We start from the raw sequence: 22,861 nt of genomic DNA on the forward strand, positions 1-22,861 counted from the left end.
TCACTAAGCATCATCCTATGCTAGTATGCCCTCCAAAATTGCGTTAGTTTCGAGTTAAAGAAAATTAATCCCGAGTAATAATCAATTTGACGTCTAAGGATTTATGCTATATTCAATTGACAATATATAGTAGGAGTAAGTGAGTAAACTGTTCAAAGTGCATAAGTATATAATTTATTGTTTTTATCTCATCTTTTTTTCAACATGGTACAACTCACACATAAATAACAATTAAATTTCAAAATTTTCATTTGGACTCTGTGGAAAGAGAGGAATGACTGCATTTTTAATAATTGCAATTTTAACACTTTTCGAGTATTCTATAAAGCTAATTTTTATTTTAAAGAGTGGCAGGTAAGAACAAATATTGACCAGCATCAACTTAAGGGTACCCCACTCACTTCACACACCCACACAAATATCACTCACAACCCTCCGGTGCTAGTTCGTTGGTACCCTCCCCCTCAAGGTACCTTCAAACTCAACTTCGACGGCTCTTGTAATTCTTCATCAGTTCTCCTTACCTTTCAAAAAAAAAAAAAAAAAATAATATATATATATAGTAGGAGTAAGTGAGTAAACTGTTCAAAGTGCATAAGTATATAATTTGTTGTTTTTATCTCATCTTTTTTTCAACATGGTACAACTCACACATAAACAACAATTAAATTTCAAAATTTTAACAATACACATATGTGAATAAACCCCCTTTATCCATTAACCGATGGTTTCTATTCCAGTAATCTAGTATTATACTAGACTCTAACTAATTCAAAACAAACAAGTGTTATAGAGTTATAAACACCATTTTTTCAATTTTATTGCGAGATTTTTTAAACCGATTAAAACTTATCCGATCTCCAATTAAATAATACTCCCTCTGTCCCTTAATACTCGACCTGTTTTGACCGAACACGCTTGTCAATGCACAACTTTGACCACCGATTTCTTTAACTATATATTATAAAAACTTATAAAAATAATAATATTTTGAAAATACATATTAAGATGAAGCCAACAATATATTATATACTAACATGTGTTTTCATATACTAGAAATAAAATAGGGTCAAAGTAAATTATGTAAATAGTGTAAAAAGTCAAAACAGGTCGAGTATTAAGGGACGGAGAGAGTATCTACCTAACTAGATGTATACATTTCATCACCATTCACCACCCCTTAAAATTAGGAGAGATACCAGAAGGTTCTCAAGTCCAAAGTCCATTTGTTTTTATCTATAAAAAGGGGAAGAAACTCCGAAAACCATGATTTGGATTTAGAAAAGAGATTACTGAGTTACTGACGTACAGCTACAAATAAAACCCATCACGCAATACTCTGCAAATTGCAAAAACCCCCCATATTCCTTTTAACACACTCACTCTCCTTCATCTTCAACAACAAACAAAATAACAACTTCTCCCCAAAAATACATCATCTCCCTTAAAACTCGGAACATAAAGATAGGATCATCAACAACAACAATCCACCATTTTATTTTTATTTTATTCTATTTTTTCATTTTATCAACAAGAGCACACAACCTTAGTTTCATATTCCCAGGTTAGTTCTTTCAATTCAAATGTTATTGCTCAATTCAAATGTTGTGCATTCTCATTGTCGGAAAGACTAATTATAAAGCTTCAATCTTTGCCTACATTTTGTTGATTTCATATTTATTTGTGTAATCTGGTTTATTTGTTTGCATGGTAAGAGTTAAAGTTGCATTCTTTTTTCTCCGAATAAAAATTGGAATACAGTGTATGAAATCTAAACGTTGATGGGTTTATCTGGGTTCTTTAAGGTGATCAATCAACTTTTGGTGCCACTACTGTAGTACTATAATTCTATCAATTACTAATTTCACTAATTGAAGGAGTATCAAAAGATTGAAACCAGTGTTGCCAGAATAAATTGATGAAATTTGCACCCAACTATTGGAAAGAAAATTAAAGAAATTGCTGAAGAGATCAAATCTTTGTGCTTTTTAATGCATTTTCTGACTTTCTTTCTTAAAAATGTAGATGGGTTTTTTGTCTGGTTAGTTTAATGTCCCATTTGATCAGTTCTTGTTTCCTTGATCAATTTTTGTTCCCTTGATTCACTGCTTTTTATTTTGGTTTATCTGGGTTCTTTAACTGGGTGATTAATGATAATTATCCAATTAATTGCTAATTATATTTCAAACAATTTTGCCAAATAAATTGTTGAAATTGCAACCACAACAAAAAGAAATTACTGTAAAGCTCAAATCTTTGTGCTTTACTGCCTTTTAATGGAAATTTTCACAATATTTTTTTTCTTAAAAAAGAAATGCAAATGGGATTTTCTGGGTTTCCCCCCCTAATAAATCACCCATTTGATCAATTTTTGTTCCCTTGATTTACTTCTAATTTTGTTGTTCTGGGTGTTTTTTTTCCAAAAATACTCAATTTCTGGTAAATTTTCTTGTTGTTTCTGGGTTTGCTTCCTTGTTTGAGGCGGTTTGTTTGATCAATTGTTTTGCTTAATTTTTGCCGCCTAGTGTCACATTCATTCACGCAACACCAAACGTTTCTTTTAATTTATTTTCTATCTTATTTTTTGTTTTTTGGGAAATTTATCAAACTGATAAGAGCTTTAGCTTTTCATTTTAGTCTAATTTAGTGTTTTCAATCCAAAAAGCACGAGAATTTAGTTAAGCATTGATAGTTTAATCAGTTTATAATTACTTGTTGCAATAAACAACATTCTAGTTGTCATCAATTATATCTTTTCAAACCCTTTGACTATTTAATTCGATTTAAAATCTGCAATTTGTTTCCAAATTGAGATCATTTACTTTGGCAACATCTGAAATGAGTTTGGTGAACGATTATGTAAGCTACAATTAATTATGTGTTGAGGGGATTCAGGACGATGTTGCTTATGCTGGCCTTTCGCTTTCAATTGCAATTTTCAATAACATGAAAACAACATGCCTGATTTTATAACATAGTTCAATCTCATCTAGTTGTTGAAGAGTTGAATTAAATTAGCTAATTTTGCTAACCGTTAAAATCGATTTATCGTCTTGCAGCTTATCCATTGGTGCTTCATTGAACTGATATATGCTCGTATTCGTTTCCGTGTTTTATAAAACTAGTGGTAGTGATACAACTATAACAACATTACATTACACTGGATCTTTTTGTAGACAGTTGCACAGACGGATTTGGATTTTGACTACTTTGTCTGTAAATTTTAGATTTTTCTTTGCCTTTCTGTAAGCCATAATCCAATACCCCACATAAAAGGCGTTGATCTAATGTTGACAAGACGGAAAAGTTGACTGTAATAGTTGTATCTGTTTGTCATTATTTACATTTAGCAGACATATTACTATATTAGGAATGTTAATTGTTGCTGTTCTTGCTATGAAGTTGCTGGGTTTAATGGTGTGTACTGTGTTGTGCTAAGAAAGCAGCCTAGTGGTGTGTGTGCGCGCGCGCACGCGTGAGTTTCCATTTGTGTGTTGATTGATTAAGGCTCTTCTCTCAGATTTTGGAATACCTTCCAACTGAATATTGTACAATTTCAAACTTTCAATGCTCTTATTTGACATGAATGATGCTGAAGTTCTATGAAATTTTATACTGCTGCCGATGCATTTACTATACTAATATTTACTGCTAATCTGCATTTTCTAAAAACATTTTCATGGAGAAAACCTGTGTTTTTGAAGCGGTGATGCACATTGACATTCGTTTAGGTGGATAATTGCATCATTCTGTCATGTTTTCGGTTGATTATTGATTCTATTATCAATAGTTAGCAACTTAGCATTGCTATGTGCTGAAAGCGTTCAAATTAGTACTGCATTTACAAAACTAATTCTAAGCATCTTGTTAATAATATTGCAGATTTATTTTCGGGTTAACACAAGTTGCTGAGCTTGAAAAGCAGAGGAAACAGCTAGTGAGTAAAGTTATCCTTGCTTTTATATATGGGCTGTTGCCACTCAAAGAAAGTTGGGCGTACTCCTGGATACGAGGATCCTATTACCCTTGCCTCAGAAACACCATGTGAGTGTTCGTAATATTTCAAAATTTTGCATATTTTTCAGTACCATTTACCTTTCATATTTCAGTGATAATTTCTTTGTTCATAGTAACGCTTAGTCGCTTACCAATTAGAAATACGTTTGTACGTTTAATTTGCAGTCACAGAGAGTGAAGTGGAGGCCTTGTATGAGCTATTCAAGAAATTAAGCAGTTCCATAATTAATGACGGCCTGATTCACAGGGTAAGCGTTTTTATTAACCTTCTAAGTGGATTAGAAATGTCTCATTTTCTTGCTTAATCCATAACTAATGACGGGCGTATCATTATTTTCTTTTAATTGAACAGGAAGAGTTCCAACTTGCACTCTTCAGGAACTGCAAAAAGCAGAATCTCTTTGCAGATAGGGTGAGTAGGCTGCTTCTTTTTGATCCTGTCACCAAATTGAAAGGTTTTCTTGTTTAACCTGAACAATGTCTATGTATTTGGTTTTCTGCAGATCTTTGACTTATTTGATTTGAAACGCAATGGTGTTATCGACTTTGGAGAATTTGTTCGGTCACTGGGAGTATTCCACCCAAATGCACCTGTACATCATAAGATTGAATGTATGTACCTCTTTGATTATGTCTGCAATTAAGCATGTGTAACAATTTTCATCAGACACTCTACATTTATATTTAACGGAAATAATATTTGCCTGCAGTTGCTTTCAAACTGTATGATCTGAGACAAACTGGGTTTATTGAACGAGAAGAGGTGCGTACTCATAACTTTCATCACTTAGAACTTGAATTTCCAAGCATTAGCCATTTATTTACCTGGATTTTACCCTGCGTGGTTAACTGACAGTCATTCACTTGAATGCAGTTGAAGGAGATGGTTGTGGCTCTTTTACATGAATCAGAATTGGTCCTCGCGGATGATGTTGTTGAGGCAATTGTGGATAAGGTATAGCAAAGTTTTTTCCTATAAGGGCTTGTTTGGTTGGCGTGGAAATTTATTTCCCATAGAAAGATGTAATTCAAGGGAAATTACTTCCCTTGTTTCCTTAAGTTGTTTGGTTGACAACATGGGAATTAGAAATTCGTATGAATTTTGATTGACCAACGAGGGCTATGTTTTGTAGGAATTCTAACTTCTTCCATTTTTACTTTTTTTATATCAACCAAACAACTACTATATCTATGAATTCCCATGAATTTTCACTTCCCCCATTTTTAGTTGTCAACCAAACAACCCCCAAGTACTTTTGCTTCTAATTGGTTCTTCTTTGCACATTGACATCTTTTTTTTTTGTGTGTGTGTGTGTCACACATTTACATTTTTGGTTGTTCTGTATGTGCAGACATTTACTGAAGCAGATCTAAAAGGTGACGGGAAGATAGACCAAGAAGAATGGGATGAATTAGTGAAGAAGTATCCCGCGTTGCTAAAGAATATGACACTCCCATATTTAAAGTACGTAACTTTTACCTCTGAAATTCTTCCTTTTTTTGTGATTTTTCCGTATCATCAAACAAGGTTCATTAGTATTTGCAGAATGATTCATCTTAAACATCGGTTTTTTTCAGGGATATTACATTAGCATTTCCGAGCTTCATTTTAACCTCAGAAGTTGAAGACATAGAAGTGGCAATGACATGAAAGAGTACAATTTAAGGGTTGTTGATGAAAAGGCATTCTTTGCCAGTTTAGGAATTACCTTGGGAGTTCAACTTTCCTTCAGCATTTCCTCTGAATTTTGAGAACCGTTCCAGCGCCGTGGCAAGGCTGAACTGTCTCACAATATGAAGAACCAGACGAGATCGGATGGTATTTTGGGGTGGACCTCATTATGCAGCGACACTAGTGTCTCATCGCCTGCGTGCTAAGAAAAAGAAAAGTGAAAAAGATATCAACTTGGAAGTGTTTAGGTGTAGAACTAGAGAGTGACTTTAGAGGTAGGTATATTAAGTGTTAGTTATGTATAGAATTAGACTTGAAAAACAGGAACTGAAAAGTGTGTGTTTTTGTGCAACTTGAGTTTCCTGCATGAAAATCTGTACTGCCACTCTGCCAGTAACTATTTTCTTTCATTTTGATCTTTCATAAATCGAGTATATCGAGTACGAAGCTTCGAGCATAGTCGTTGACTACGATACATTAGAATTTTTGACATCGAGTATATCATCGATGAAAAGTTATACAACATCTACAATAAAAATGACACCCTCAGTGAAGTTAGGAGTACTGTTTAACATTGAAGAAAACGAAATTTTCTTTTTAGTGCAACGAAATTTAAAAAGTTGGGCCAACACATAGGGCCTGTTGAAGCCTACTAGTAGTGAAAGGCCCTTTGGTACTCATTGTGATACTTTTGATGCAACATGTGGATGGTATAAATTCAGAAATTCTTGACAATTCGGTTTCTTTTATCCGAATGAGCCACGAGAGCTTACAAATGGAGATGGGATTCGAACATGTAATCTGTCGCCCTTAGTCTTTACCGTTAGGACAAAACATCATTAGTATACGATCATGAACCGTCAATTAGTGAAATACTTAAACATCAGTACAAGTTGAGGAAAACCAATCAATAGTTACTGTCAATCTGTCATTGCGTTTCAGCCTGGTAAACAGAAAAATCAGGTTGCAGGAAAAAACATTTCAATGACAGTAACAGCAAAAAGAGACAGAGGAAAAACATCTAAAAACCAATTGAATTAATCATGTTAAAGTTTCTCTGAACTATTCGAGTTAGGATTTTTCATGAAGATCATCTATACTGGACTTTTATAAGAAAACAATTTAAATAAATCTACACTGCACCAGCAAAGATCCTGTGACAAAACAGCTCCACTGCTGGAACGAGATCGAGGCAGAACAACACAGACAATTTCATATCAACTATGTAGGACCAAACTACGACAAGCATTGACATGCCTATTACACTTTATAACTGCAAATTAAGATAAGTTCATTACGATTAACATAACACCCTCATTGACATGCCTATTAATATTATCCTTGAACAATCTCAACTTATAGAAGTGGGTGGAATGTGATGGATTGTTTCATCAACTAGAAATTAACTGACAACAAAAAGAAATGTACAGATCTTAATATATAGGCTTAGTCATGCAGTTAGCTAGATACTATAACACTGAGCTAGACGACTTAACACAGAAAAATAACCAAAACTGTAGAGAAAAGTTGAATTAACAGTGGATTAATTAAGAATGAAGCTTAATTAACTGTTATTAATTATAACGGGACTGCTTAATTAAAGATGGTTTGAAACTTGAATCATCTCTGGCATCATTGCAGCATCCAATCAAGGTGTTGAGCTAGTAGCTACAACACTGAGGTAGATGAGTTAGCACAGAACAATAACCAGAACTAACAAATTGTATAGAAAGTTGAATTATACAATTAATTAATGGGATCAATTAAGAAGCTTAAATTAATGATTTGCTCACCCTTTTCTGAATCATCCTACACTGCACCAGCAAAGATCCACTGCTGGAATAAGATCGATCGAGGGAGAAGAACATCAGACAAATTTACATAAACTATATTGTAGGACAAAGTGTGTGTATATATATATATATATATATATATATATATATATATATATATATATATATATATATTTGACATGCCTATTACAGTAATAACTGCAAATTAAGAAACATCCATAATTCATTACTATTAACGAAACACCCTCACAGATCACTGATATAGTCAAATTGTTTCAGAAGAAGTCCTGCCTCTGAGTTTGAGTTCAACAGCCAGCCACTCACAAGTCACAACGGATCATTGTCATTGCAAGTTAATGATTGGAATCATGTAGTTAATGCCCAACAGCCAACAGGTACTCTCTACTCCTATATTTTGGCATTTTGATTATTGTTGCCTACATTCATGTGCTTGATTATTGTTTGGCATTTTGAGTAACAAGCAACTGTATTTCCCAATGTTCTTTTAAAAACTTTGTTCCCGAGATGAATTTCTGGCTTCATCTTCTTATACTCTCATCTGCAAAATCAAATACGAAAAAGGCATCCATGAGAATATGTTGATAATCTATTCTAAACACAGACTTCCACCCCTGAATTAACAGCCCTCAACAATTAGACTACAAAATACATCGCAATAATTAAATCAATATGTGCGGAATTTCTCCTTCCTAATCATAACCAATAGCAAAATTACAAAATTAGGTGAAAAATAACATCCCCTATGAAATAATAGAAAAGTCAATATTAACATCACAACAACATTATGATCAACCTGATTTGTGAACCCACCTTAAAAAGCTTTTTATTTTTATTTTTTATTTTAAATATGCACTATATTACAGAGTAACAAAACGAAACCAAAAGTATTTAGAAGGGTGGTGAAAAACACACATAAACCAACAACAAACAACCCTAACAACCTACCAAAAAAAAACCGAGCAAACACACGGTCCCAAAAAAAGAAGACCCTCAAAACAAAGGGCAAAAGCCAACCCTGGACAACTTTAACCAGGAATGGCAACAACAGGAATAGCGAAAAACACAGCCGCACTACAGCAGCAAGACTTCTGATATCGCACCACTGCACATGAACTAACTGCAACCAAACCTGAAGCTGTACCACCACACCAACAAAGCAGCATTGGCCTAGCCAACAGCCATGCAGCCACAGCAACAGGGCAGCACTACCAATGCAGCTACTCCAGACAAGGCAAACTGCAGTTATGAGCCCTCTTTTCAAAATCACTGCAGACCACCAGAAACACACCATGTCCTACTTCCTGCACCTAGGCTGACCACTTGACTTCCATCCGACAGACTCAGCAGCAGCCTCAAACACCACCGCAAACCACCAACAGAACTCAGCAGCAGTCACAAACACTACTGCAGACCTCCCAAACTCTTTGCCAGCCGAAACCCAGAAGCAGCCTCAAACACCACCACAAACCATCATCAAACCAACATCAGCTCTGCAGTCATTGCAGACCACCCAAACTACTTGCCAACCGAAACAGTCCCTAACTGCGGAATTACTAAAATATCTTAGACGCAATCACATCAAAGATCATCATCCAGACATAATAACTCAAGGCACCCTAAGGACCACTGCAATACCCAGACTCATCGATCTTGTCTACTTTACAAAGCGAAACCCATATCCAGGACTTCCAATTCACATGGGGTCATGGGGCTAAAATATTGATCGTTTCTTCACAATAGAACTTCCACAAAGGAAAACACATACTAACGAACCACAACCTTGTACATCCATAGCAAATATACACTTTCACACGAGCTCATTGTTCCAAGTAAAGAATGGAGAAACAAAGCTTTGAAAGTAAAATCTAAATAAAGCCAGCTATTAATTAAAAAGCATTCCAACCCATTAAATTGCAAGTAATGAAAGCAGTTATTTCATAATAAAAAACTTCGTCCGGGCTTAGTCGTCACACTACTAGTTCAAATTACACTATCAACCTGAATATTAATTTCCGACAGCGGGGGAGACATAAAATAGCTCATTAACCAAAAACTGCTTTAGTTTTAGGTCTTTTGTTTCAGTTAAGAATATGGTTCTTTTAGTTAAGAATGTTGATGGTTTAGTTAAGAATGTTGATGGTTTAGTTAATTTCGATTCGAATGCTTCTTTTAGTTATAATTGATTTTGTTTTAGTTACGAATATTGTTGTTTTAGTTAAGAATTATTTCATTTTAGTTAAGAATTATCATCTTTTAGTTAAGATTAAATTTCTGAGTTTTAGTTAAGATTTTCTGAAATTTAGTTAATATTTTCTAATTGTAGTTACGAATTTTCAAGTTTAATTTAAAATTTCTGATTTTCTATGTTTTAGTTATGAATTTATCAGTTTTAGTTACGATTTTCTTGGTTTTAGTGAAAGTTTTTTGAGTTTTAGTTACGTATATTTTAGTTTCAATTCAGGGCTTTACTTACGATTTTTTGAGTTTCACGAGTTTAAGTTACGATTTTCTTGGTTTTAGTTCAGATTTTTTGAGTTTTAGTTATGTAATTTTGAGTTTTAGATAACGAATTTTAGAGTTTTAGTTAAGATATAAAATTTTAAGCATGGAAACTAATTAGTTAAGCAATTGAATTAATTAATTAAAAAATTAAACTATTAAGTTAAGTTTCGGAATCAATTAGTTAAGCAATGTAATAAATTAGTTAAGCAATGTAACATATTAGTTAAACCATGCTAGCAATTAGTGAAGCATTGAAACCAATTAGTGAAGCACTGAAACCAATTAGTGAAGCACTGGAAGCAATTAGTTATACACTGGATTTAATTAAGTTAACCACTGGAACTAATTAGTTAAGTTTGAGATTCAATTAGTTAAGCAATGAAACTAATTAGTTATACAACAAAACCAATTAGTTAAGCACTGAAACCAATTAGTTAAGCAATGAAATCAATTAGTTAAGCATTGCAACTAATTAGTTAATATTTTATGAGTTTTAGTTAATAATAAGTTTGTTTTAAATTAATAACTATTCGACTCATAAGTTTAACTATTTGTTTTTATTCCTTAACTATTTTGTTATTCAATTTGTTATGATTTTATTTCTTTTAGTTATGTTTTACACTAGTTTAGTTAGTACCCAAAAAATTTAAAAATTTTAATTTCGAAAAAATAAAATAAAATTTAAGCCTGAAGTCCAATTAGTTAAGCTTAAAGTCCAATTAGTTAAGCCTGAAGTCCAATTAGTTAAGCCTGGAAATCCAATTAGTTAAGCCTGGAAAAAAAAAAAATCGAAAAAAATATTTTTCAATTTTTTTTTTAAAGAATTCGAATAAAAAAATAATAATTTAAGCTTGAAATCAAATTAGTTAAACCTGAAATCCAATTAGTTAAGCTTGAAGTCCAATTAGTTAAGCCTGAAGTCCAATTAGTTAAACCTGGAAAAAAAATCGAAAAAAAAAAAATCGAAAAAAAAAAAAATTTCAAAATTTTTTGAATTTTTTTTTTTAAAAAAAAAAAATTACATGCTGACATCAGCATGACGTCAGCACATGCGCCAACATGGCTGCCAGCAAGACTGCCAACAAGGCGGTCTTTCCTGTGAGGCGGTCTCACACAAAAGTTTCTGTTATTTCTTACCGAGTTACAATTGTGCTTGATTTAATTAGGTCGGTTTCAAAAAAGTTGCGCTTAAAAAAAAGTTGGGATTTTCTAAAATAAAATATTTTTTCTAATTATTTTATTTTAGGTTTGGAATAATTGGAAAGAGGTTTTGTGACGCTAACTCGCAGCGGATCTATCATCGTGTGAAATTATTAGGTGCACCCTATCGTGCTCTCACTTTTTTTTAAGATAAGTACGCGTAATTTTCTTTCCTGATAAAAAAAATATTATTACATTGGTGATTTTATTTTATCCACTTTTTAAACTCCAAATTGTGGGGCATGATGGTAATTTGAGGGGTTTGATTCGGCCAACTATAAGCACAACAAGTCTGTATCTTTTCATTTTACCTCAAACAATAAAATTGTATTTGTCCATTGCACCAATAAGTCAATAACATGTTTTCATAAAGTTATCAAATTATTTGAATTTATTGAGAATAACACAAAAATTTCCTAAGATAATTTACTCAATTATTGTAAGGATATGAGTAATGACCATATTTTATCAATAAAATTACTTTTCAAATATCTCATTCTATATATCAATTGACTGTTGGTTCAGTGGTGATTGAGGCTGAACTTGGTAGGGAGGACCCGTGTTCGATCCCCCGCAACAACAATTGGGAGGGGATTGGAACCTATCCACTCAGAACTCGCCCCGAATCCGGAATAGCCCTAAGGGTGAACCGGGTGGTACACCAAAAAAATATCTCATTCTATATACAATTGTGGTAATCAATTTGCATTAAAAACAAAACAAATTCTAGTAAAGAAAACATTTATTCCTATGATACATTACATATCAATATCTCAGGATCTTTTCAACAATTAAGGACATTGATGAATATCCTAGAACAAGGATATTTGATGCCTGAATTGAATAAAACTATTCCGTTGAAACAGGATAAGGATGGGATAACCTACTAAATAAGCTCCCGATTTGATGAATCCAAAAGGGGATGACAAATGGAGGGGGGATTTACATCCTCAATCATAAACATTATGATTATGCACATACTAAAGTAGAATGTAACCTGTATATTTAATGTGTTGTCTCAATATCATTAGCACCTAATTTCTACTAATGAGCCAAAAAAATAACATGTATATTTAATGTGTTGTTTATTACTAGTACTAATTTACTGGACCGACTATTATTTTGGGCCCCTTTTCGCCTTGGGCCCTAGACGGTCGCAGCCTTTGCCTACCCCCTAAGGCCGGGCCTGACCAAAAGATGAGAATCATGTAATTATTAATATATAGATAGCTATGCACCTATCTGTACATGCATACGCGATTAAATGGTTGCGTTTCATCGATAACAAAAGCACGCAGTGTAACACCCCGACAATTCTCTCTTTTCTAAAATAACTTTTAAATATAAAACGTAGAGAATTATCAAGGCATTATCGCCCGTGTGAAAACGTAACGGCTTATTCAGAATTTTGCAGCGGAAAACATAAAACTAACTGTAGGTTTATAAATAATCATTTTCAGAATAAATCCCAAAAACCAATCAACGAATAACAAAGTTAATGTTACTAATTCAATAAGTTTTAAAGTCCACTTAAACAAACCAAATCCAACTTAGAAAATCAAATGAACTACAAACTCTCCAATCCCGATCCCAATGATGCATCATCTTCAACCTGTAGCTGGGCAACGCTTATTGATCCTTAGAGACTGCTCACCAAAGATGGGTCATCACAGGATCAATAAGGCATAGCCATGATCAACACACACAAACAAAGCACGTAATCAGCAAAGCTGAGTACTACATACTAAAACAATAATAATCCTAACATGATACTATTAAACATAATTAAGGGCAGACAAAGCATGATAATCCGACGACCATACTTAACTAGACTAGACTAGACTGGACTAGACTTTTATAACAATAATATTATTTTATTTGAAATAGGAAATGGACCGAGTTTTCTAGCTAGAAGTCTTCACTAAGGAAGACGAGGTACGGGCGCGACTCCGTAACCTCGGTGACCTGCGATATCGAGGAACGTTTGACTAAAAATAGGTTTAATATGTCCATCCAACAGTATTAAACATGCAATTTCAACCTGACTAAGTTCATCAACAATATCAACATAACCAAGTTTATCAACAATTCAACATGGTTTCAACAATTAGCACACATTCCAAGCACACAGGTATGTACGTACCTTGTGTAAACAAACTGATAGGCCACTTTAACACTTTCAAAAGTCGCCTAAAGAGAATTCTCCGCCTAAAACAACCAACAAGTAATCCCAATCAACCTCTAATCATTGGCAACCATAATAAAGCATTCTAAATGTATCCTAAACATATTTAGAGCCTTCCCCAATATCAAAACTTAAACATTTGATTTCCTAGCATCATAATTATTGAACTAGTGATTGAAATTCGTTGAAAACTTTTGCAAACATCGTACTTTAAATTTTCAGCAATATAAATTCATTTAAAAGCTTCACCATGGTCAATCTACGTTCCTAGTATCTTAACACAACCAATTCAATGATCCATACTCAACCTATCATGATTAATAATCATAAAAACTTTGAATTTCATACTTTAAACAATCAAAAACCAATATTTCAATGTAATTAGATAATCTGAAAATTAATAACTTTATTATAAAATTCATATAATCTCAAATTTATAATTTAAATCACAAAACCCATAACTTTAATTCAAGAAAACATAATTCAAGTTAATAAATTATGATTAAGCCCTAATCTTAATTTTAATTAATCAAAACTGAAAATTAATTCGTTTTTAATCTCAACATCAAATCTGAAAATCATATTTACCATAAAAATTATAAATTTAATTTAAGAACATAATCTAAATTAACAAACTTTAATTTAAAATAATTAGTTACTTAGGGTTTAAGAAAGTAACCAATTCAAGAAGGAGGAGAGAGAGAGCAACGGCTGGCGGACAGAGGTGGCTTGCGGCAGGGCTGAGCACGGCGGCACACGGTGGTGCTTTGCGGTGGCTGCGCGAATCAGAAAATCAGCCACGAGAGGGAAGGGGAACGAGTACAAAAATAACAGAAAAGAAAAAGAAAGAAGAAGAGGAAGGAGGAGAGACTACCGGCGGTCCGGCGGCGGCAGTGGGTCGGCGGCAGAGGAAGTGCGACGTCGTGAAGGAAGGAGAGAGAGTTCTTGAAGGTTTGCAATGTACGTGAATAGTGAAAGAGGGTTTTGGTTTCCTTTCTTTTGGTTTTCACGTGAAGAGTAGAGAGAAGGGGAGGGTTTTCTTTTTTTTTTCTTTGGTTTCTTTTTGGGGTTCACGTGAATAACAAAGGGGAGGGAGTATTTGTTTTGGGTTTTAGTGGTTTGGGCTTTACCCAATTGGGCTAGGAGTAGGATTGGTTATTGAATCCAAAATGGTTAGGATTGCTCGGTAATTTCAATCAAACGTGATTTCGAAATTCGAATTCGTTTTAACGTAAAATTCAAAAATACATTTTGATTTCGTAAATCATTAAAAGTATTCCAAATGAAATAAAATAATTACATTTCAATTACATATTCGTTTCTAAAATCCGTAATTTATGTTTAAATATATATTAAATATTCGTTAAAATATATGAATAAAATGTATAAAATTACGGGGGATTACACGCAGCTATTCTCTCACCATTCTTCTCTCTCCTCTAACCTCTCACCATTTTCTCTCTCATCAAAACCTCTCACCATTTTCTCTCTCATCAAAACCTCAAACTCTCTTTCCTCCATTGAAGTCACTCTTTCTCTCTCCTCCCAAACAATCTGACCTCCTTCCCTCCGCCTTTCACCGCCGCCTCCCTTTGATCTAACAACCGCCACTTCCTCAACCGCGCGCAGCTACTCAATCGTGTTAGATCCACGCGACACTGCACCATAGATATTGTCGCTGAAGCCTTCTCCTCCCATGCGACGTTGCCTCTCTGATCTTGTGCCATGGCGGTCGACATTCTCCACCGCCGAACATCGATGCTCCGCTCTCTGGAAGTTTCTCTTTCACCGCCGACATCGAAGTCTCTCTCGGCATTGTCTGACTCATGCTCAACTAAGAACCGTGAATCCTTCCTTCTCTTAATCTGGTAAGTTCTATCTCCTTCGTTTGTATAACTTACTAAATTTGAATTTACTAATTTCAGACGAATTTTTTTGAAAGTAATTAGTTGTTAACCCTAGATTTTGTGTGAATTTGATTGAGAATTTTCATGTTCATGTATTCAATTTTGTGTGCGAATAGTTCACTTATTTCGTCAATTAATAAAGTCAAATTGCAAATAGTTTTATGATTTAAGTGTCAATTTTATGAATTTTAATTTGATAGAGAAATTGCAATTTATTCATTATTGATTATGATTTGGTGACAGATTATTTGATAAAGAATTATAAGTGTGATTAGAATGAACAACATTTGTTAATTTTGATATTGTTGTTGTTGGTGGTATTGTGGTTAGGATTGTTGTTATGTATGATAGTTCACAAATAGTAAGATTTTTGTGCGATGTTTAGTTTTTCAACTCTCTTGTTCAACTTATAAAGAATTATGTTCAATTTTACACAAAATCATGTTCAAATAAATTTAAATTGTAAAATTAATATATGTTCAATATTTTTGTGTGATGTTCAGTTTCTCAACTCTCGTGTTCAACTTATAAAGAATCATGTTCAACTAATTTCAACTTATAAAAGTGATGTTCACAACTAATAACATTTTTGTGTGATGTTCAGTTTTTCAACTCTCGTGTTCAACTTATAAAGAATCTTGTTCAATTTTAGGCAAAATATGTTCAATACTTTTGTGTGATGTTCAGTTTCTCAACTCTCGTGTTCAACTTATAAAGAATCATGTTCAATTTACACAAAATCATGTTCAACTAAATTTAACACTTTTGTGTGATGTTAATTATTTTTATCTTTTGAACAATATATGATGTGATTATCTATCAATTATGTTTGGCACCAAAAACATCTATCGTATTATGTAATTTGTGTAATTGTGAAATGTTAACTCAAGTTGCATTGCTTAACTTTTGGTTGTGATATGTATTAATTTCATTAATCATAGTAATTAGTATTAGCTTCATCTATTTACGCTGATAATATCGCTGAAAAAATACTTTCTTCTTTTAGAAATGATTAATTTGCTACTTTGTTAGTCTTGATTTTGAGTGATGTTCAGTTTTTCAACTCTCTTGTTCAACCTATAAAGAATCACGTTCAACTTATAAAACTATAATATGTTCAATACTTTTGTGCGATATTCAGTTTCTCAAGTCTTATGTTCAACTTAAACAAAATCACGTTCAACTAAATTTAACTTATTAAACTAATATATCACTACTACAAATATGAGAATACGTAGCGCTGAATAGAGAGCGGTGGAGTGTCTTAGCTGTTTTGTTGAGGGATATAAAACGCTTATCTCACAACACTGTCATATAAGTAATAAGGGGAAATACGGTTGCCATACCCCACTGTTTTATATTCTTAATATCAAATTTAATTTTTTTTAAAAAATATTTTAGAAAAGGGATAGAAATCTAGTTGGAGACCCAAGCGTTTTATATACTCACTACTCAACGACTTCCACAAATCGGATTCATAGACCTAACCCTCAATTCTCTCTACTTTCATCAATTTCACCCTTTAAAAACCTAATCTAACCCCTTTCTCTTTAACCGCCTCCTTCACACCTCCTCTAATTATTCATTTTTGTCTTCTCTAATTCTCCCTCTCTCATCTTTCTACTTCAATTTTGTATTTGAAATTTACGGGTGTATGTTGTGTATTTACCTGTATTAATTTTCTATGGAGTCTTATGTTTAATTGATTGAAGATCTGAATCAATTAGTTTGAATCTTGGTAAATACATAGCATATTCATGATTCGGATGGTTATGTGTTTATACTGAACAAGATTTTGTTTTTCAATTCGGTTTGTCTATTTTATAAAGCTCCATCTAATTCATCTTAGATTCCCCATAGCCGGATGATCGAGGCCTTGTTTTCTCTGTCAAATAATCAGGTTCTTGTTTTCTCCACCTCTTCCAACCAATTTTTTAACTTGTATTATGCCTTTTTTTTAATTAGATCTACATTTTAATTTTTGCTTTAAAATATAAAGTATATATCTAGTTTAATTTTTCGGTTCCTAGTATATAAATCCCAAGTTTCTATTATATTTTATCTTTTTTTTGAATGTTGTTATAGCAAGCCCATTAAAGAAATGAGAAGATGCGTATATAATCGATTAGTTCCTTGCTTCAAAAAAAATTGGTCGCATAGATTTTCTAACACTTTGGTTCCTTTTATAACTTTTTTTTCTAATTATTTTGTTTGTTTTGGTGCAGAACTGCAGAAGTGATAAAGAGCTGAAGATTCAAGACTTGGATTTGAGATAAGAGAGAAGTGCTCGATCGTCTTTTTTTTTTGGGGGGTTTTCATCATGTAATTGAGTTTTGATGTTATATGTAGTTGCTAATTGTAAGATCTTGTAGTTCATTTTTTTTGTAAACAAAGTTATAGTTGGATGCAATTGGAATATAATGATATGTTTGTTGTTACCTTACTTTGGATATTATTTTGACAATTTTATAATTCTTACAACATTATTTCAATAAACAAATGGTCAAAATGGGGATTGGCGTAATAATTTTGCAAAATAATGGAGATTTTTTTTTCCCGCAAGGGAATTATTATAATTTTTTAATATTATTTTTTTAAAAAGAGCAGGAAATGAGAATGGTTGTCTATAACAGGCGCTTTGTATACTGATTGAAACGGGGTAGCATACAAAGCGCCTATCTACAACAACAATTACGTAGTTCAATGCTTATTTAACTGTTACCTACGGCAAGCGCTCTATATTCCTTCTCAATGAATTGATTTTTAGAAGGGTATATAGAGCGCCTTTCTCAAACCAACGTCATATATGATCAGAATATAAAGCGCCTCTTCCAACCGTTTTATAAACTTTATAAAGCGTTGAGTTGGAGAGCGCCTCTAAGGCGCTTTATAAAGTCTATTTTAACAGCTCTATATTCCTATTTTTGTAGTAGTGTATGTTCAATACTTTTCTGTGATGATCGGTTTCTCAAGTCTTATGTTCAACTTACACAAAACCATGTTCAACTAAATTTAACTTATAAAACTAATATATGTTCAATACCTTTGTGTGATGTTCAGTTTCTAAAGTCTTATGTTCAACTTATATAAAATCATGTTCAACTAAATTTAACTTATAAAATTAATATATGTTCAATAATTTTGTGTGATGTTCAGTTTCTTAAGTCTCATGTTCAACTTATAAAGAATTATGTACAACTAAATTTAACCTATAAAACTAGTATGATATTTCCAAAAGCATTTTTTAAGTAGGTGCTCATTATTCTTTAATAATGTTCAGATTTTATAAGCAGATGTTCATTATTCTTTACTAAAATATCAAAAGTGGCGTTGTCTAAAAATTGCCATGGTCAGTTTATAATTCATCATGTTCAACTTATAGAAGATGATAGTTCACAAATAAGAACATTTTTGTGTGATGTTCAGTTTCTCAAGTCTCATGTTCAATTTATAAAGAATCATGTTCAACTAAATTCAACTTATAAAACTATGATATGTTCATAAATAAAAAAACACTTTTGTGTGATGTTCAGTTTCTCAAGTCTTATATTCACCTTAAACAGAATAATGTTCAACTAAAAACATTATGATTTTCTTGCAGGAAGGTAAATGTTGATAAGAATGCGGCAATAAAAGAAATTAAAAAAAGTTGATTTAGAAATGGAAGATATGGTATGAAGAGATGTTGTAAGAATTGAAGAAGAATTGAAGGCAGAAGCAACAAGAAAAGAATCTGGAAATAAGGTTGCAGATAGAAAGAGAAAAGAGACCGATGTACATAAAAAGTGAAGCCGAAAGGAAGGAAGCAGAAAAATTAGAAGCATATAGAAAGAGAAAATAGGAAGTAAAAGTAAATAAATGAAATGTTCATTTTTTAAACATGAATGTTCATTAAATTACTTTAAATGTTCATTTGTGGGTTTTTTTATGTGTGCTTCTTGTATCTTACTCAAATGTTCAGATCTTTTTTTTAGGAAAACAACTGTGATAAAAAAGTTTTTAAAAATAAAAAATTCAAAAAAAAAAAAAAGAAAAAAGGAGGACACAGAATAATGGACTAAAAAAAAAGGAGAAATCACACAAAACTGCTAAAATGGAATATTTGTAGCTCATATACATGCAGAATTGCATGCATAGGTATGCAGCCAAAAATTTGGGGAGAATCATGAGACGTGGTGGTAAAAAAATGAAAATCTTAGGGATCAAAAAAAGGACTATACCGTTGTTAGTAACTAGTGATGTAAGGTCTGGTGGTGAAGGATCTGGTGGTGGTGGTGGTGGAAACCCTGGCATGGTTGGAGTATGACGATTATCTGGCTCCGCTGGTGGCGGAGCTGCTCTTATTCTTCTCGTTTCTCTCTTCTCTTCTTCTAGGTTGCTGATATCATTACCTAACTTGTAATGGGTGGAAGAGAACCCTGATAATACGGCTTGCAAGCCAACTATTTAGGATAGAAAGAAACATCAAAAGAATAAACAAATGATTAATTAGTGTAACAATACCAATACATTACTACATTAGACAATGGGAATATAAAAAACGGTTTTTTCATAAAATGCTCCCGAGGTTTAACGAAAATGCACCAAATACATCCGCGTGTTTTAAATCACATAATATCCCCCTATTTAAACTTATTTACACCAAATGCCCATAGACTTAGACTCTGTTTGGTAACACTGCCTGAAACTGAGCTGAAACTTATAAGGTAACTGAAACTGATAAGGTAACACATGAAATCAATAAGGGACTGAAACTGATAAGTACTTTTGTGCATTGATTATTTGGTAAAAACTTATTTCTTTAATACCTGAAATTTTTAATATTTGTAATCATATTCTCTATATTTTTGTCATTTAACTGTTTCCTTTGCACAGAAATTAAGTTGGTAGTACCCAGAAGTGCACAGAAATTAAGTTGGAATTTACTCAGTCTACAACGATATACAACCATATAGATACATAGCAAAAATCCTCATCGAACAAAACACAAAATCCCTTAACTTCAACTTCAAGATTGCTTATATATATCTAGCTTATTCAAAATTGTACATATGGTTTGATACCTTAGAACCGGCCTGTATCTTGTATTCAGGGCCTTACAACAGTAGTCAAGTATCAGACAGTAGAATTGAAGATACATGATTCTTCAATCTGACAATATCGAGGAACAAGATCGAGGCACAACAGCAGACAACTTTACATCAACTATATTTTAGGACCAAACTAACTAGATCATACTACGACATTCACATGCCTATTAATTTAATTTAATTGTTAAAATAACTAGCTATTGTTAATATTGCCTGATTCTGACACTCCTAAAACTGACCTTGAACCGTAAAACAAAATTAGTAACCAAAAATAATGCACAATTAAGATGTACTAATCAAATATATTCAAAACTGTATTTGTATTAACCGATTAATAAGGATAACCAAAAAAATAAAAAAATGTGAAGCTTATAACAGGCAAAAACAAGCCCTACTCTCCCTTGGAGGTGACTCCCCAACGGGCAACGGGAGTGCTTTTTGTAGTTCTTAGAGGAACTACACCTTCCAAGTCACAAGTTAAGCTTCACAATTAAATCTACATAGTTATTGAACTAAAATTCAAAACAGGCAATTTGGAGGTGTACTTGTTGGAAGAAGATTCACCAATTCTTCCCAACTCAGATTATCATTCAGCAACTCTTGTACAAATATATCATCAGATTGTTGTACAGCAACGCGTTGACATTTGTTTCCTTGGACACCATCATCACCAGGTTTCACTGCAGCAGCATTATCCACGCTAGTAGTAGTAGTAGTAGTAGTAGTAGTAGCAGGAGTAGTATTAACATCATTCGCCATATTATTATCAGAATTCAAAATCTTCCAAAGTCAGATAAACATCATCGCCGCCAACTGACAAATCTTCTTCCAATCCTTTACAAAATAATGACATATCATCATCATCCTCCTCTTTGCTCATCCCTTGAACTTCTTTTTCTCCAAGATTCACCGTATTATTAGTTTCTTGTTCTTGAACCATACCCAAAACACCACATTCTTGAGGTTGATCAACTTGTACAGCAACACGTTGACGTTTGTTTCCTTGGACACCATCATCAGCAACAGCAGTACAACTAGTACTAATAATACTGCTAGCTTGTTTGTTCTTGACATTGAAGCTGCCTTTTGTTGTTGACTTGTTTAAGGATCTTCTTGGTGATTTGACAAAGAACAACATTACTATCATGTGTTGAAATCTCCTTCATACTCCATTCAACATTCTTTACCATAATAGGTTTCGGGGCCACGTTATTCCAATAACCATAACTACCCACCCTTCGAATAATGTTCTTGGTGTTGACCCCTTTCTTCTTTCAAACAGGCTTTAATTTAGTGAAAAAATACCTGACACTATCTTCTTCTTCAAGGTCTGATTGTCCAAAAGAATCGAAAACTTGAGATGGATGATCACCGTATATGTTAGCTTCAGCCATTTCGAGGCAGGGGCGGATCCAAAAATTTATAAATGGGGTCCAAAAAAATATATTAAAAACACCATAATAAAATATTTGTAGGATTTATGGAACATTTAACACCTAGTCTAAATTTCTACAATAACTTGGGGCTATACCAATTTAAAATGGAAAAAATGAGTTTTTCATCTTTGAAGGAGATCTCTATTCTATAAAGGAACAACTGAGGACGTTTTGGTAACATCACTTTTCGTGTCCCCAATTAAAAAGACTACAATACCCTCTACACTTGCAAAATTAAATTCAATTAAAAATTTGATTATTACCCCAGCAATTCACGCATATATCACGCCATAACTCAGCAAGGAAATAATTACCCATAAATATATATTACCCATAAATAAACAAGAGAGAGGATGGAATATATAACGCATAAATATTGATTTTATATTAGGAAACCCAGTTTATCTCACGCCATAAACCTAGCAAGGAAATAATTCTTATTAACAGTAATCAATTAAGCCTGGAAAACTAACGGTAATCAATTAACACAATCAAAGGACTAACATCAATTACGTCAATCAATTACAATCAAAGACAATCAATTACAATCAATTACTGACTATATTATGCTACGGTTATATTATGCTAATTAAGGAGTATATTACAAAATATATTAACAAATCAAAGAGCTATAAAACCAAACATTTCCCCAAACAATTAACGAATTAGACAAAACTAATACAAGAGTTCCAAATGCGCTCATGATTCAAAATGATCCGAAATCATAGAAAGAAAATAACACAAGACAGACAAATTCCCATCATTCAAATTCAAATGCAGTTCCAAATTCATCTTCCTAAAACTCAAAGACGAGGCTAATTGTTGTAACCAATCGGATTTTTTTGGTTTAATTTGTTGTTTACCTCGGTTATTGTAGCTTTCTAGGCTCCAATTTTCATTTTCACTCAATTGAATGAAAGTGCTAAAATTGATGAAATTTAAGAGAGGATTGAAGTAGAGGGGAATGGCTTGCTTGAAGGAGATTGAGTGAGGAACGGCAGAGGTACGTGACTTCCGAATAGCCTGATGATAAGAGAG

General features: G+C 33.0%; 1 protein-coding gene and 1 long non-coding RNA gene across 2 annotated transcripts; both read left to right on the forward strand.

The window, feature by feature from the left end:
• The first annotated feature begins 1,216 nt into the window (after positions 1-1,216).
• LOC110783115 (calcineurin B-like protein 4) lies at positions 1,217-6,146 on the forward strand. The gene is made up of 9 exons (XM_021987414.2): positions 1,217-1,564; positions 3,883-4,044; positions 4,183-4,265; positions 4,370-4,429; positions 4,521-4,629; positions 4,728-4,780; positions 4,892-4,972; positions 5,370-5,482; positions 5,596-6,146. The coding sequence occupies exons 2-9, from the start codon at positions 3,966-3,968 to the stop codon at positions 5,666-5,668; spliced, it is 651 nt and encodes a 216-aa protein (XP_021843106.1). The 5' UTR covers positions 1,217-1,564; positions 3,883-3,965; the 3' UTR covers positions 5,669-6,146.
• A 10,459-nt stretch (positions 6,147-16,605) lies between these two features.
• On the forward strand, positions 16,606-17,740 carry LOC110794263 (uncharacterized). The gene is made up of 2 exons (XR_002534974.2): positions 16,606-17,197; positions 17,523-17,740. It is a non-coding gene; the product is annotated as an uncharacterized lncRNA (long non-coding RNA).
• Positions 17,741-22,861: the final 5,121 nt, after the last annotated feature.

The sequence above is a fragment of the Spinacia oleracea genome, chromosome 3, assembly GCF_020520425.1.
Source record: "Spinacia oleracea cultivar Varoflay chromosome 3, BTI_SOV_V1, whole genome shotgun sequence".
Classification (NCBI taxonomy): domain Eukaryota; kingdom Viridiplantae; phylum Streptophyta; class Magnoliopsida; order Caryophyllales; family Amaranthaceae; genus Spinacia; species Spinacia oleracea.

Excerpts from the sequence above, each read along its gene's own strand:
- LOC110783115 (XM_021987414.2), top strand. The coding sequence starts at position 3,966 with ATGGGCTGTTGCCACTCAAAGAAAGTTGGGCGTACTCCTGGATACGAG. Across the intron at positions 4,430-4,520 it reads AGAATCTCTTTGCAGATAGG|ATCTTTGACTTATTTGATTT; the intron begins GTGAGTAGGCTG and ends GGTTTTCTGCAG. Across the intron at positions 4,630-4,727 it reads TGTACATCATAAGATTGAAT|TTGCTTTCAAACTGTATGAT; the intron begins GTATGTACCTCT and ends ATTTGCCTGCAG.